The sequence below is a fragment of the Erythrolamprus reginae genome, chromosome 2 (assembly GCF_031021105.1).
Source record: "Erythrolamprus reginae isolate rEryReg1 chromosome 2, rEryReg1.hap1, whole genome shotgun sequence".
In the NCBI taxonomy this organism is placed as follows: Eukaryota; Metazoa; Chordata; class Lepidosauria; order Squamata; family Dipsadidae; genus Erythrolamprus; species Erythrolamprus reginae.
The window spans coordinates 81577144-81591545 of NC_091951.1; the positions used below are offsets into that span (position 1 = coordinate 81577144).

The 14402-nt window shown below is 36.7% G+C and overlaps 1 protein-coding gene across 1 annotated transcript in view; it reads right to left on the bottom strand.

Moving 5' to 3' along the window:
* Window positions 1-14402, bottom strand: part of CACNA2D3 (calcium voltage-gated channel auxiliary subunit alpha2delta 3) — a 700147-nt gene that overhangs the window by 51659 nt on the left and 634086 nt on the right. Inside the window, exons 27-29 of the mRNA XM_070738505.1 lie at window positions 4201-4262; window positions 3580-3624; window positions 1681-1743 (exon numbers count right to left, since the gene is read on the bottom strand). Of these exons, the coding sequence (XP_070594606.1) occupies window positions 1681-1743; window positions 3580-3624; window positions 4201-4262 (170 nt within the window). The remainder of the gene's footprint in view (window positions 1-1680; window positions 1744-3579; window positions 3625-4200; window positions 4263-14402) is intronic.

Here is a 14402-nt window from a genome sequence, read left to right on the forward strand (position 1 = left end):
TATATGGGAAAAAGGATGTTACATGGAATCCATGCAGTTTGCTTTAATGAATACTGATTTGCAATAAGTGATAGACTTGGCTTCAAATATGCACCTGGGAGTTTTCTGGCAAAGAAATTACAAGTGAGCCCCAAAATGGAAGATTTTTTTATTAATATAGTAAGAGCTCCCTTTTTATATTCGAATTATTTGAGTAGGTAAAATTCAGTATCAGCATTTGCATTTTATAGCTTGAACACATATTCAATTTACTGGGGGGGAAATGAAAGTTATGCTTAAAATATACAAGAGTTATTAATCAATTTTAAAAGTTAACTTTCAACATAACATAGGTTAAATAATTTAAAACTAAGGGTATGATCCATTTTAATTGCCATTGTTTAGAAATATTAAAATCTGTGGTTTGTTTATAATGAAATTGTGGAACAGAACTTTCTGCTTAACTTTAGCTAGATTATGTCCTAGAATTTTCTCTTCTACAGAAGTTAATTTGATCTGCTCAATTACTGTATATACAATACAACTAATTTTGTAGAGTATACAATTGTACTGCTTTTTCAGTAACCCATGAAAGAGGATGTTTATAGAAATCCCATAAAAGGGAAATGGAAGCATATTCCATTATTTTTCAAGTTATAGTCTTGTTTCCATAAATTATATTCATTAGTGGAATCCAATGAAGTTTTTTTCCACTGACAAAACTTTTCAATTACAGAATCCCCTTCATCAACCCTCAAACTCAGTTGAGTTACATAACTTTTAAAAATAAATTTGGGGAGAATAGGATAAATTCAGCAGAGAAGAAGAAATGAGATATCTGCTCATTAGCTTTTGATTGTGCCCTGCATCTGAAAATATTTGATTACCCAAAGTTACTATTGCAAAGACCATTATCTTATGGCTCTGTTTATTTCAAAAAGATTAAATGTTACGTTTATCATCTTTAAAGTTATCATGGAGGAGATAGAAGCCATTACAGTATAAACATTACTATTTAGTTAGCTGGAAGCCTAACATTAAGGAGTCATCTGGTAACATCTGTTCTGGTTGTGGCATTTTGTTTAATGGCTTACTGTAAACATTTACAAATGCTTATGACTTTTAATAAAAGTTGTTAGCCAGAAAAGGTGCTATCAGACTTCTAATATTTCACAAGTTCTATATAATTTTTATTGCTGAATCAAAGACTTCAGAAGCTGCATCAAGTCTGGCTAAAACTCAGATGCCATATGTCTTCTACTTTTCTTTTCTTTTCTAATAACTTTATTAATCCTGTAAAATCTTATGCAATTATCAATTGCCATAACTTGTTCAAATAGAATTACCAAAATGTCCAAAATCTAAACACAAACATTTCTTAAAATTTGTGTAAAAGGCTTCAGGAAATCCATATTTAATATAAGTGTCTTCAGGCATGCTACACATGTCTGAAGAAGGGATTCTATAACTTAAAGTTTTATGAGCTTAAAAGCAGACCCGCCAAATGAAAATTCATTATTCCAGACCATCAGAAAGATAATTATTTCAGACCCTCTGAAAAGAAAACTGTGTGCTTTGGGGCAAGGCGTCTTTTTAAAATTCTTTTCAACTCATGCTATTTGTTATTTCTATACCACCAGCAGCAAAAGGCATTGCATAACACTGGATTTTTGAAAAAACAAGAAACAGACTTCTACTTACTTGCGTGTAGTCTTCTGAAACTAATATAAACCCATTATTATCAATGAGATAACAGTTAATATTCTGTAAAGTAACAAAAATTCATTTCAATATTGTATTTTTCACTCAAGGAGGAAATAATATTCCGGTCTTGGTTTTAAAAATTAATCTGTTTGGGAGATTAACTTTACTGGGACTCAAGTGACTATCAATGTAATGATCTTGGGAAAAGGGAATTGGAGAAATGTTTGGCACGGATATTAGAGGGCAAGGGTATCAAACTCAAGGGCTGCGGGCTGGAACTGACCTGTAGGGTGCTTAGATCTGGGGCCGCCGTAGAAACAGCAAAGGACTGGCTCGCAGTGCCTGTGCCAGTGAAAATGGAGTCCAGGCTCCATTTTCATTGGCAGAAGGCTGCAGAACATCATGTTGGCCACACCCACCCGAGCCACCACCACTCCTGGCATGTCTATTGGCCCACCAACACACACACAACCCTGATGGGGCCATCAATAAAATCGAGTTTAACACCCCTGTTATAGAGTTTATCCACTTGTTTCATGAAGTGACCAATCCAGAAAGGAGATCAGAATACAGAGAAGTGCATTCGTGGGATTAAAAGCTTTAGATAACAGTATATACTAAAATAGATATACAGTGTTCCCTCGATTTTCGTGGGTTCGAACTTCGCGAATAGCCTATACCACGGTTTTTCAAAAAATATTAATTAAAAAAACACTTCACGGTTTTTTTCCTATACCATGGTTTTTCCCGCCCAATGACGTCATATGTCATCGCCAAACTAATAATTTTTGCAAATAAATAACAAAAAGAATAATAAAATATCAGGATCACTAAGTGTCTTATTCAATGGTGAGTACCAGTAATAATGGTGAGCAAATGGAATGGAAATGGGAAATGGTAATTTAAAGTGTTATGGGATGGCTTGTGATACTATCCATAGCCAAAAATGGTGTATTTACTTCCGCATCTCTACTTCGCGGAAATTCAACTTTTGCGGGCGGTCTCAGAACGCATCCCCCGTGGAAATCAAGGGAACACTGTATAAGAGGTTTCTGAAAAGAGCCCAGGATGCAACTCATACAATAAATGCCCTGTACTTCTCCATTTTTCTAAACCTAGAAATGAAAATTGATACTGAAATTCATACTTTTTCACATTTACTTTTAATCGGTGCATTTTAAGTTTATACTGACACATCAAAGTTTTTTTCAAAATGTAGGCATAAGTGCAGTTAACAGAATATTCACCAGAAAAACGTGTATATATGTTGTCTAAAATATCAGAATAAGAGCATCCTCTTAAACATTTTTCAGACCAACATTTAGACTTGGAAGTTTGAATAAAAAGAACTTTATGCTAAAAATGCTACTCATTGAAAAGATATTGGCTGCCACATTAAAGGGCAGGTTAGTCATTCAGCAAGACTAAACAGTAAATCATTTCCTAAACTATGCCACTTCAGGTTTTAGTTAAATTGTGGTGGCATAGTTAAATATTTTATCATCAAACACATATACACAGAGTCAAGAAAAATATCACGTCAGGGAGAAGACTGGAGTAGATTATTTTTCAAATGTCAATGATTTTTTTTTTACACTAAATATTTTCCTTTTGGAAACATTTAGACATGATATAGCACAGTCCATATTTACTACTACATCCGTGGTAAATGAGACCTTAGTTTTGAACAAGCAAATACTCAAGGCTAATTCTTCATGTCATCTTCTAAAATTACATCTCAGTTTCAGTCAGGCATCAGTATAACCAGAAGATAGAATATCTTTTCTAAACACACACTTGTTTGTTTCATTTTAGTATTAATATGTGCTTTGCATAATTGTCTGCAGTTTCATGGCTAAAAAAATTGGCAGTGCATGTATGAAATATCTTGCTCACCTCATCATCACAGCTTATAGAACATCGACCATCAAGAGATGTGCACTGTAAAAGGAGAAGATTTATAGTATTAAAACAAGGCTAGAATTTTTGTCTTCTAGATGCAGAGAAGTATTTAACTTTGAGATAAGATATGATGTGCAATAAAATAAATAAATACTCATTTTTTGTGTTGGGTTCATAAAACTATATGGTAACAAGGAACAATTAATTTACTGTTGCAAAATAAAAAAAACCTGAGTCAACACAAAAGTGCACTATATTTGAACGCAATAAATATCTCTCTCATCCAAAAATGTCTTCAGACATTTGGAAGAACTGTTGGAAATGAGAAATAAATTTGAGTCATCCACATTTGGTGACTTGTGCCCCACATTTTGAGTGATTTGTCTTGGCACCTGTGTTAAACTCAATTAAAAATAAATAAATCCTGGCTCTTTAGGCTATTTAAACCTCATCTTTAACTGATGATGGTGGCCATATGATGGAATTTATTTACCAAACATTTTCTGCCAGTTATATTTAACTTGCAGAAATAACAGATTTTGTCAGATGTTTTCCTGAATCTCTGAAGCTTTAATGCTAGCCAGTGATTCAAGTTTTTATTCAATAATAACATACCTGTCTACTGGCAGTCCAAAATTTCCTTTGGAAAAACTCCAGTTTCATCTGGATACCTACAGCTGATTGAAATGATGAACAATAGGTATTTTAAAAGTTGTTTTCATACAGAGATTTACAAGTCCATTTTTTTAATAATCTGAAAAGTGTAAAATAAGAGCACATAACTACACACTTCTACATCAAATAAAATAGGACCACAAAGTGGGCAGCAAATAAAATTTAACAAATAGGTTTTCAAACTGAGGGGATTAGATATGTAAGCAGGGATTTGGAGAGACGCAAAGTTCTTTATTTGATATTAAACATCTCTGATTCACTCTAACCTCATTTGGGAACCTGGTTGAGCCTTTAGCAAATCTAACATTAAAGAGCCCCTAAATAACTTTATACTAACACTAATGTGTTCAAATATGAATCTAGATTCCTGCATAGTTCTGAGCAGGGGGGGGGCAATATCTTGGTGTCAAGGTTTGATCCTAAAGTAGTTTATATTCCATTATCTAAGAAAACGTCTTCATTGTTTTCTACTATAACTTAATCCAGCAGCACGCAATCTTTGAGTCTTTGAGACCTGGGAGAAGGGGGGGGATAGGGGAAATGGCCATGTGAGCAGAGGGTGGGCATGCATGCAACTCAGTGGTAGGTTCCTACCAGTGCAGTTTTGTGCATCACTCTGGTAGTGGCCCACCAATTGTGCAATTCTGGCGCAATTTTGGCACAATGGCTCCAGTCTGTCTTTGCTGGTCTGTGCGTGCCACCATCTTTTAAAATAATTTCCCTACGATTTTTTGCTCTCTGAACATGTGCAGAAGGGAAATTGTCCATCTGCGCATACGCAGAAGCAACATCGCATTGGAGACACACACACAGAATGTAAAGGTAAGCAACCCACCCCTGATGCATATGCACAGCAGAAAAGGTAAACAACCCAACTCAACTTGCATGGGCGTAAGGCTGGCATGCACATACACATGCAGCTCAACTGCAAATTGAAATGTGCATGCATGTGTGCTGGCCTAGTTCTCATGTGGCCCGGTTACAAATAGGCCATGGCCCTCAAAAGGCGGGTGGGGAATCCCACAAGAGTATTTCAGGGATGGAGCATTGATATCACTGAGACGTCCTTACTGGAGTCCCTGTTTCTGCCCCTGGAATCTCCTCGTGGGATTCCCCACCTCCTTTTTCGCCTCCCGACTGGCCGACAGCTCCCCGGCTGTTCTGGGAAGCACCGCCGCCCATCTGTCACCTTCAGAAACAGCTGGGGCGCTTCTCGGCGGTGTCACGAATGCCGAACTCAGAAGTTTGGCAAACGTTCAGGTTCGGGTTCGGGAGAGCGCCGGGAAGTGCCCCAGCTGTTTCTGAAGGTGACAGCTGGGCAGCGGCACTTCCTGGAGTTCTCCCGAACCTGAATCCAAACCTGAACTTTTGCCGAACTTTTGCAAAAATTCGGGTTCGAGTTCGGTATACCGAACTGTGCAGGTTCAGTTCGCCCAACACTAACAGTAACTGAATTTAAACATGCCTGGGATAAACATATATCCATCCTAAGATAAAATACAGGAAAAAGTATAAGGGCAGACTAAATGGACCATGAGGTCTTTTTCTGCCGTCAATCTTCTATGTTTCTATGTTGCTATGTTTCTATTGTAGAAGAAATATTTCCTTTATGTATGCTGGATTCTTAGTTATTTTATGGATACATTCATGTTTTTTCTCTGCAGAAATATGGAAGCAGTTTGTTCTCTTGGAATTTTTAAAACTCTTATCTTGCCTCTGGTATGCTTGCCTTGCCTTGCTAGCAAGAATATTGCAGAGACATATAAAAGAGCAGATAATCCATTACACATTCGTATCAGCCATCCTGTCCCTTGGTCACCTTGACTGCAGGTCCTTCTGAGTTTTAGTAATGCTGAACAATCTCCCATCCAAGTACTAAGTTGGCTTGATCCTACTTAGTTGCCAAGCTAAGATTTAGTAGAAATTGTCACTTGTTGAGAGCAACAAACGAGCTTATATAATATTTACTACTGAAGTTAAAATCCTGGATTGAGCTATGCAAAACTGTTACTTCATGAGAAGTGGGGGGGATGGGGGAGTGAGAACTATTGATTTACTTTTATTGGTGTCAGTTTTACTTTAATAATTGGCTGGTGCTGTTTTAAATGGATTATGTAGGAAATCAAATACCAGGTAGAGTCTTTTGATCTGTTCCAGCTTACTATTATTCAGGCAGAACACCTGTCATTTTCAGTGGGAATTTTCCTTGTTTAAAATAGCATGACTAGATTTATCTGTTTTCCCAGGTGTGCAATCCACTATGATATCTTACACTTTTGGCACATTGGAAACAGATACCATCAACTTAACTCTAGAATTTGGGATGTAAAACTAGGACTGTGGAGTCAAAGCAATATCATGATCAAATAAATGCCTTACACGATACTAAGTTTTTCTTCTGTACAGTAAATATTTAGATGATATCTTATTTTATGGATTAACCAAATATATTATTGATAAACTTAAACACTGGACCTATCTAACAAAATGAAAATCAATGGAGAGAAAAATACAGTTTTACCCGTACGCAAGAAAAATTAAATGTGCAGGTACAGATTAGGTGAAACTTTGATCAATAGCAGTAACTGTGAGAAGGTTCTTGAAGTTGTAGTGGACAATCATTTAAATTATGAACCAGCAGTATTATTAGTACCATGTACAAGTTGGGTTTGCAATATATAAACAAACTAAAAATTAATGTTTGTATGTATTGAAGTATTATACTGTAGCTTTAAGAGGTAGTGTTGCAAATTGCCATAAGAGGGAGCTAGTAAACATGATTCTATCTCTCTGCTCTCTTTGCTCTTTCTGCTGATTCATTATGACCGATGTAATAAGTTCTGTATGTTCTAAGATAGTTTGCGGAATTTGTAAGCTGTAATGTATGTCTGATATGTAAGACAAAGACAGGCTTGTAATATTATTATTGTATTGACAGATATTGACTAATTTGAATGTGTATGACTGGACTGTTTAACTTAACTGTGCTGTTTTTAAAGTAAACACTATTTTATTATTATTATTATTATTATTATTATTATTATTATTATTATTTTATTTATTTATTAGATTTGTATGCTGCCCCACTCCGAAGACTTGGGACAATATACAGAGTACAAATCCAATATAAATTAAAAACAAAATTTAAAACCCATAGATATTAAAAACAATAATTACTGCACAATCATACCACTCTCATGTATTACAGTCAGGAAAAAAAGTGGTAGTTGGGGGAAGAGATAATTATTCCCCCCATGCCTGGCGACATAGATAGGTCTTCAATGTCTTGTGGAAGGCGGGAAGAGTAGGGGCAATTCGAATCTCTGGGGGGAGTTGGTTCCAGAGGGCCGGGGCCGCCACAGAGAAGGCTCTTCCCCTGGGTCCCGCCAGATGGCATTGTTTAGTCGACGGGACCTGGAGAAGGCCAACTCTGTGGGACCTAATTGGCCGCTGGGATTAGTGCAGCAGAAGGCGGTCATGTAGGGCTTTATAGGTCATTACCAACACTTTGAATTGTGACTTTGAATTGTATAAATTGAATTAATACACTGAATAATTAGTCATATCTCCTGGATATCTACTGGAATACCACGTTTTCCTCTGTACATGTCCTTGGTAACTCAAGGATTCTGCATACTCCTTAATAAGTATGCAGTAACATACAAAAAACCCAACATAATCCTAAATTGCATTAACAATGGGATAGAATCAAGATTATGTGAAGTATTAGTACCTCTTTATAAAGCCTTAGTAAGATGACACTTAGAATACTGCATCAAGTTTTGCTCACCATATTATAAAAAAGATGTAACTTGTACCACTGGTGGGAACACAGCTACTCTAAGCTGAGTATGCAATTAATTCTGCCCTCTCCCATATCTGCTTGCTCTTCCCTTACACAGAGATACCTATTATCATAGTGATCCACTAAACAAGGGAGTAGTTTTATTTAAAGGATAAAGAAGCCATTTGCATAATTTTGCATCAAATGTCATTATACGGTTAATGCACACAACTGATAGAAAATAAAAAGGGATTATTATTCCTGGTATCCAGCCACCATTGCATTAAGGCCCATTAACTGATGTTTCCTTGGGTAGTTAGAGCCCATTACTATAAAGTAGCACATATAACAGCTATCTGAAAATAAGTCCAAATTTGTCTGCAATACAGAGCATTAAGCCCCACCCTCCAATGCTCTCTCCAGTATTTTTCCTCACAAGGGAATCAGAGAGTAGCTAAGAAGATAAATGCCCATTTATTACAGTCGCACACACAAACACAAATCAGTCACAGATATGTCCCCCATATCTTCTGTGTACAAAAATGAGGAAACATTTGTCCTGTATTTTTAATAAGGATGTTGACATGCTGACATTTATGGAGGAGATTACCTGTTAAGAGATATACAGGCTAAATTCCTTAAAAGCAGCTTATCAATTTGTTATCATTATCCACTGTTAGGCATTTCTTTATTTAATATTTGTACAAAATATGTGGCATTTTCTAATCTCTGCAAAGGATAGTAGAACTCTATTTTGTGCAATGATCTTTAGTGCTCAATATAAACATAAAGTACTTAATATGTTGGCTGAGAGCCTGCTAGCCTGAAGTACTCTGCTCTTTCATTTTAAGCCATGTTAAAATACAAAGTCATTAATTAAATCCCAGAAAGATGTTGATGTAAATGGCAATGTTAGGATTTCCCTTTTTATAATCTGCATTCATCTTATAGCCCTTCAACATTTTTGTAAGATTAGGGCAGTTGTGTTTGTAATTAATTGCAGGTGTGCCAGGTAAGGTTCCTTTGACATTAACTTCAGAAGTTAAATGATAATCACCAGATCCCAGAAAAGCTCATGATTTTGAAATTGCTTTTTACAGTATTTCACTGAAGCATTAAGAACAGAGAAGCATAGGGCCTGGTCCTGAGAACTGTTAAAAGGGGCGGCACCTGCTTAGCTTCAATCATTTGAAGTCATCAACAAAAATGCAGTATGTTGTATGCTACTAAAGTGAATTTCTGCTTTTTATTCAAATGTTATTTGGTACAAGGAAAAAAAGGACCATGTCTCCAAGAATGAAGATCCAATCTCTTTCTGGATTAAGCAGAAAGATCTAAAAAAGAGTTTTAAATTCAGATAATGAATTTAAATGAACACTGGGAACTCTGATGCCAAGAAAACATGTCCCTCGGGTCTGTGGTGCAGGGGTTCAAAGAGATCTTCCCTCACTGGAGTATATAGTGTAATTATAATATTACCAATTTATGAATTCATACTTTCACAAGCATTCCACAATATTCAAAATTTATTTATTTATTTATTTATTTATTTGTTTGTTTATTTATTTATTAGATTTGTATGCCACCCCTTTCCGTAGACTCGGGGCGGCTAACAACGATAATGAAACAATATGTAACAAATCTAATATTTAAATTATGGTATACATTGTAGCCTCTTCGTTTATAATTAAACCTTTTATATAGATTCTATTTTATCTTCCATTTTCTTTGATTTAGAGTCACAACGTATGCATTTTTCATTTCATTTATTAATTCCATTTTGGAATTAATTATCCATTTTTGACATCTCCTTCTAAGGATCATACCATAGACCAGTGATAGCGAACCTATGGCATGGGTGCCACAGGTGGCACACGGAGCCATATTTGCTGGCACGCGAGCTGTTGCCTTAGCACAGCTCCAACGTGCATGTGTGCTGGTCAGAAGACTTTGGCTCACACAGATGCTCTGGGAGGGTGTTTTTGGCCTCCAGAGAGTCTCTGGGGGGGATAGAGGAGAGCGTTTTTACCTTCCAGAGGGCCTCCAGGGGGATATGGGAAGCTGTTTTTGCCCTCCCAAAGCATTGAATTATGGATGTGGGCACTCGCACATGCACGATAGCACATGCCCACGCTTTTTGGCATCTGAGGAGAAAAGGTTCACCATTACTGCAAAAAGGGGCTTGTTTTATTTTAGACTGTAAGGGTTAGAAGAGAATATAGAGATAATTCAGCTTTCTACCTGGTGCAGGTATCCACTACTATGACATCTCTGCAAAATGGTTGTTTGATCTTTGTTTAAGCATAGATTGACATATATTTATCATCTATGCTTTGTCATCTAAGCACAAATCAGCTGTATCTTCTACAAGGTAGTTTTTCAAATATGAAAGCAACTATAGCTTCCCCATAGTTGTCAAGTTCTTAATTATCCCACCTCCACAAAAAGCAGGATTTTTTTTCCAAGAAGTGTCAGTGAAAGATTAAGTTAAGATTTCTGAAATTTTAACTATTCAGCATTTCTTTATTTAATATTTGTACAAAATATGTGGCATTTTCTAATCTCATTCAGTGAAACTTTCAGAAATCTTACCAAGAGATAATTTTTCCTACATTATTGGATACTTCACAGCCCAGAGATTGGCATTGAACTGTTTTCTAGACTGCTTTATTCTCTCTTTGTAGGACTGATCACCATCAATTGATTTATCTTCAGTGTAGGGCTTGAAATCCTTCCCTTTGTATAATTTTTCTTCACAGTCTCTGAGGGTTATAGCAGCAAAAAAATGTATGCAGCTTAATTTTTTTTAAAAATCAAGGGGGGAATTTTAGAATCTATTCTGAATCTCCAAAGAAAAGGGGTTTGTTTTATTTTATAGACATGGTCCTTCTCTCCAACTGCCATAAATATTTCCTGCATTTGAACCTACTGTTTTCCATCATCTTTAATACAATGAAGGGTGGATAGGATCTTTCACTTTATTCACCAGGATGGCAATCAATCTGCACTTAAAGCATATGTAACTCATAAGATTTTCTAGGAAGGAATCAATAATGGCATATATTATTTACAAGAGCAGTTCTTTTCATCTCTATGTTCCATAAAGAAAGCAATGCTACTAAACATCTCTCCTCTGCAAAACCTCTATTTGGTCCCCCTGTTCACTTGCTTGGTGAGCTTGTTCTGTGGAGCATGATTCCTAAAGCTTTTCCGAAACTGCTTCTACTATCTCGATAAGAAGCAATCTGTAATGCCTCTTAAGATTCAAAAAGACCAGAAACCAATTACAAATAAAATGAGATTAGAAGGGAATCTAGTAATTCCTATCTTTAATTGAGTCAAAGATTTGACCTTGCTTGCTGATCCTTGTATACATAAGTTTCCAGTGCTGCATTGATTGTGTACCATAAAAGTACAAAATTGATACAGAACCTTATTTCCTGATTGCAAAGTTCCTGTATTTAAAGACACAGCATAGCAGAGAAAGTACACAATGTAGTAAAATAATATTCTTGAATTCTAGTGGTTGGCTTTTGAAATGGAGCTATTTCACACTGTTCTTACTGGCTGTGGCAATAAAATCATCAAATAAACATTTCAACAGTACTTCTCTATTCCTATCTTCTTAAATTATATGGACAATGGCCTGTCTGTTTAATAAACTCAATACATTTGATGATAGACTGTTTTGTTTAAGGGATATTAACTGAGGCCACTATTTCCTAACAGCCTTTCCAGGCAAAAAAACACAAACATTTACAGCAATGCTTTTATTCCAACAGACCTTCAAAAAATAATCCTCACTTTTATCCCTTTTAATCACCAAAGAACAGGAACCATCAGCGCTGCCATTTCTTATCTAACAAAGCCTGCACTTACTACTCTTGCAACAATGCTGTAATCTCCTTTACTAATTGACAAAACCCATCTTTCTTTAGTACAATTTTTGCAGGCATGCTGCATCTGGAGTTCTTAAAAATGCCTACCCATAGGGAAAGCCAGTATGGAATCAGGGTGGTCCACAGACAGAGGCATAGAAAATCTGCTGAAATATAGATGTGAGGCATAGAAGATGTATTCACTTCAAAAATCAGGAATTTGAAATGCATAACCACTTATAACCCAAATACCCCCAACACACACCCAAACACAAACTTCTAAGTCTCACTTATCTTACCCATGGATTTTGCATCCAAAAAAGATAAGAAAAGAAAAGAAAAAAAGGAGTTGATTGACTGAATCATCCAGAATAGAATGATTTTTGAAGACTAGAATGAGTAAATTATTATAGTTATCCCACCACCATTACCTCTGAAAACCATAACATATCATGTAAGTAAATAGAGCAGAATCTTTCACTATAGAACAGTGATGGTAAACCTATGACACGGGTGCCACAGGTGGCACGTGGAGCCATATCTGCTGGCATGTGACCCGTTGTCCTAGCTCAGGTCCAATGTGCATGTGTGTGTCAGCCAACTAATTTTTGACTCACACAGAGGCTCTGGGAGGGCATTTTTGGCTTCCAGAGAGCCTCTGGGGGGATGAGGAGGGCATTTTTATCCTCCCCCAGCTCCAGGGAAGCTTTTGAAGCCTGGGGAGGGTGAAACACGAGCCTAGTTGGCCCACCAGAAGTTGGAAAACAGGCCCTTTCTGGCCTTCAGAGGGCCTCCAGGGGGTGGAAAGCTGCTGCGGGATTATGGGAAGGTTGCCACTGCTGATTGCCATCCTACTCCCCCCCTCCCTGCAACATTTGGTGTATAAAGCGCACCCAGTTTTTGACACAGTTTTTTGTGGTAAAAAGGTGCATGTTATACACTGAAAAATATGGTATATAATAACTCAAGGCACTTCTGAAATGAAAACAATTGTCCTTTAGGGTTTAATGTTCTATTACAGAGGAACCCTGACCATGATGTTTATAATAGAATCAAATATAATTTGTTATTCTTGAGATCATGTATAGTGTTGGGCGAACCGAACCCGCACAATTTGGGTCCGTACCGAATTTTGTGGTGTTCAGCATGCCAGACCCGAACCTGAATTTTTAAAAAAAATCGTGCTTTAGTTCGGTGTTCGTGCCGAACACTGCGAAAGCCACTGCCCGGCTGTCATCTGCTGAGAAGAGGAGGAGGAGCCGGGCACCGGTGGTGGCGGAGGAAGGCGAACACAGGGAGCTGTCAGTCAGTTGGGAGGCTGGGGGGAGGCACAAAAGGAGCTGGGGAATCCCACAAAGAGATTCCGGGGGCAGAGCTTTGACATCACATACACCGGCAGGTTGCTAAGGACGCCAAACTGATCACGCTGCGGCGTCCTTTTTCGTAAAAATGATTTTTAAAAAAATCCTTAAAAATATAAAATGATGGGATGGCGCCATGAACCATTCGGGTTCGGGTTTGGCCGAATTTTGCGCAAAGTTTGTTTGAACTTGCCTAACCTGAACTACGTTGGGTTCGCCCATCACTAATCATGTACAAGATTAGGCAGCAGAAAATTATTGCAATTGTTAGGCATCCATAAATCATGTTATGACTATTTTAATCTGTAGCACATTTTTTTCAAATAAAGAAAATTTCCTTTTTTCATTAAAAATTGATTAATTCCCATCTATGTTCAAGCAAAATAAAAATCAATTTAATAAGAATTTTAAAATGTAAGGATCTTTTCTGATGGGGCTAGAGTGAAGTCTATGTGTAGGGAAAAGCTCCATAGGTTGACATGGGGAAATGATAATGCTACAGGATTCAGTTAAAATTAAAAACAACTTAAGCAGAACTCTATGCATCCTCTTCACCCCAAGGGCAAGTAACATCAGCACTTGCCTTTCAAAATTAACAAAATGAGTAAGCAAAAAACTATAAACATACCCAGACAAAATCAGATTCTTTGCAACTCACACTCTAACCTGGATATTGTCTTTCACCTGGTACAAATTCTAAGGTATTTTTGTTATGTGTTTGTTTTCTTTGACATAATTCTCAGATCTCTTTTAAAACTTCAGCCTTCTCAAAGTATGTAATCTAAAACAATCAACAGGTGGCATGAAATCATATGACAGCTCTTGAAAAATGAAAGCAATACAGTTAAAATAAAATGCAATTTCAATGATCAGACAGCTTCAAATACCACATATGACTTTCCATCAAAAGTCAAGCAATGAGAAAGATTTTTTAAAATATATTAATCCAAGCATACTAGGATGGGACTAACCATATCTGATATTTTCACTGGTGTAACACTAACACTATAGAAATACCTATGCTTAAAGAATAGCAGCATTCTGCCATTTTCATAAACAGCATGTAGGTTTGTAGCAGATTTTATAAATAAACATGGCCAATTTTGGAAATACCCAGCA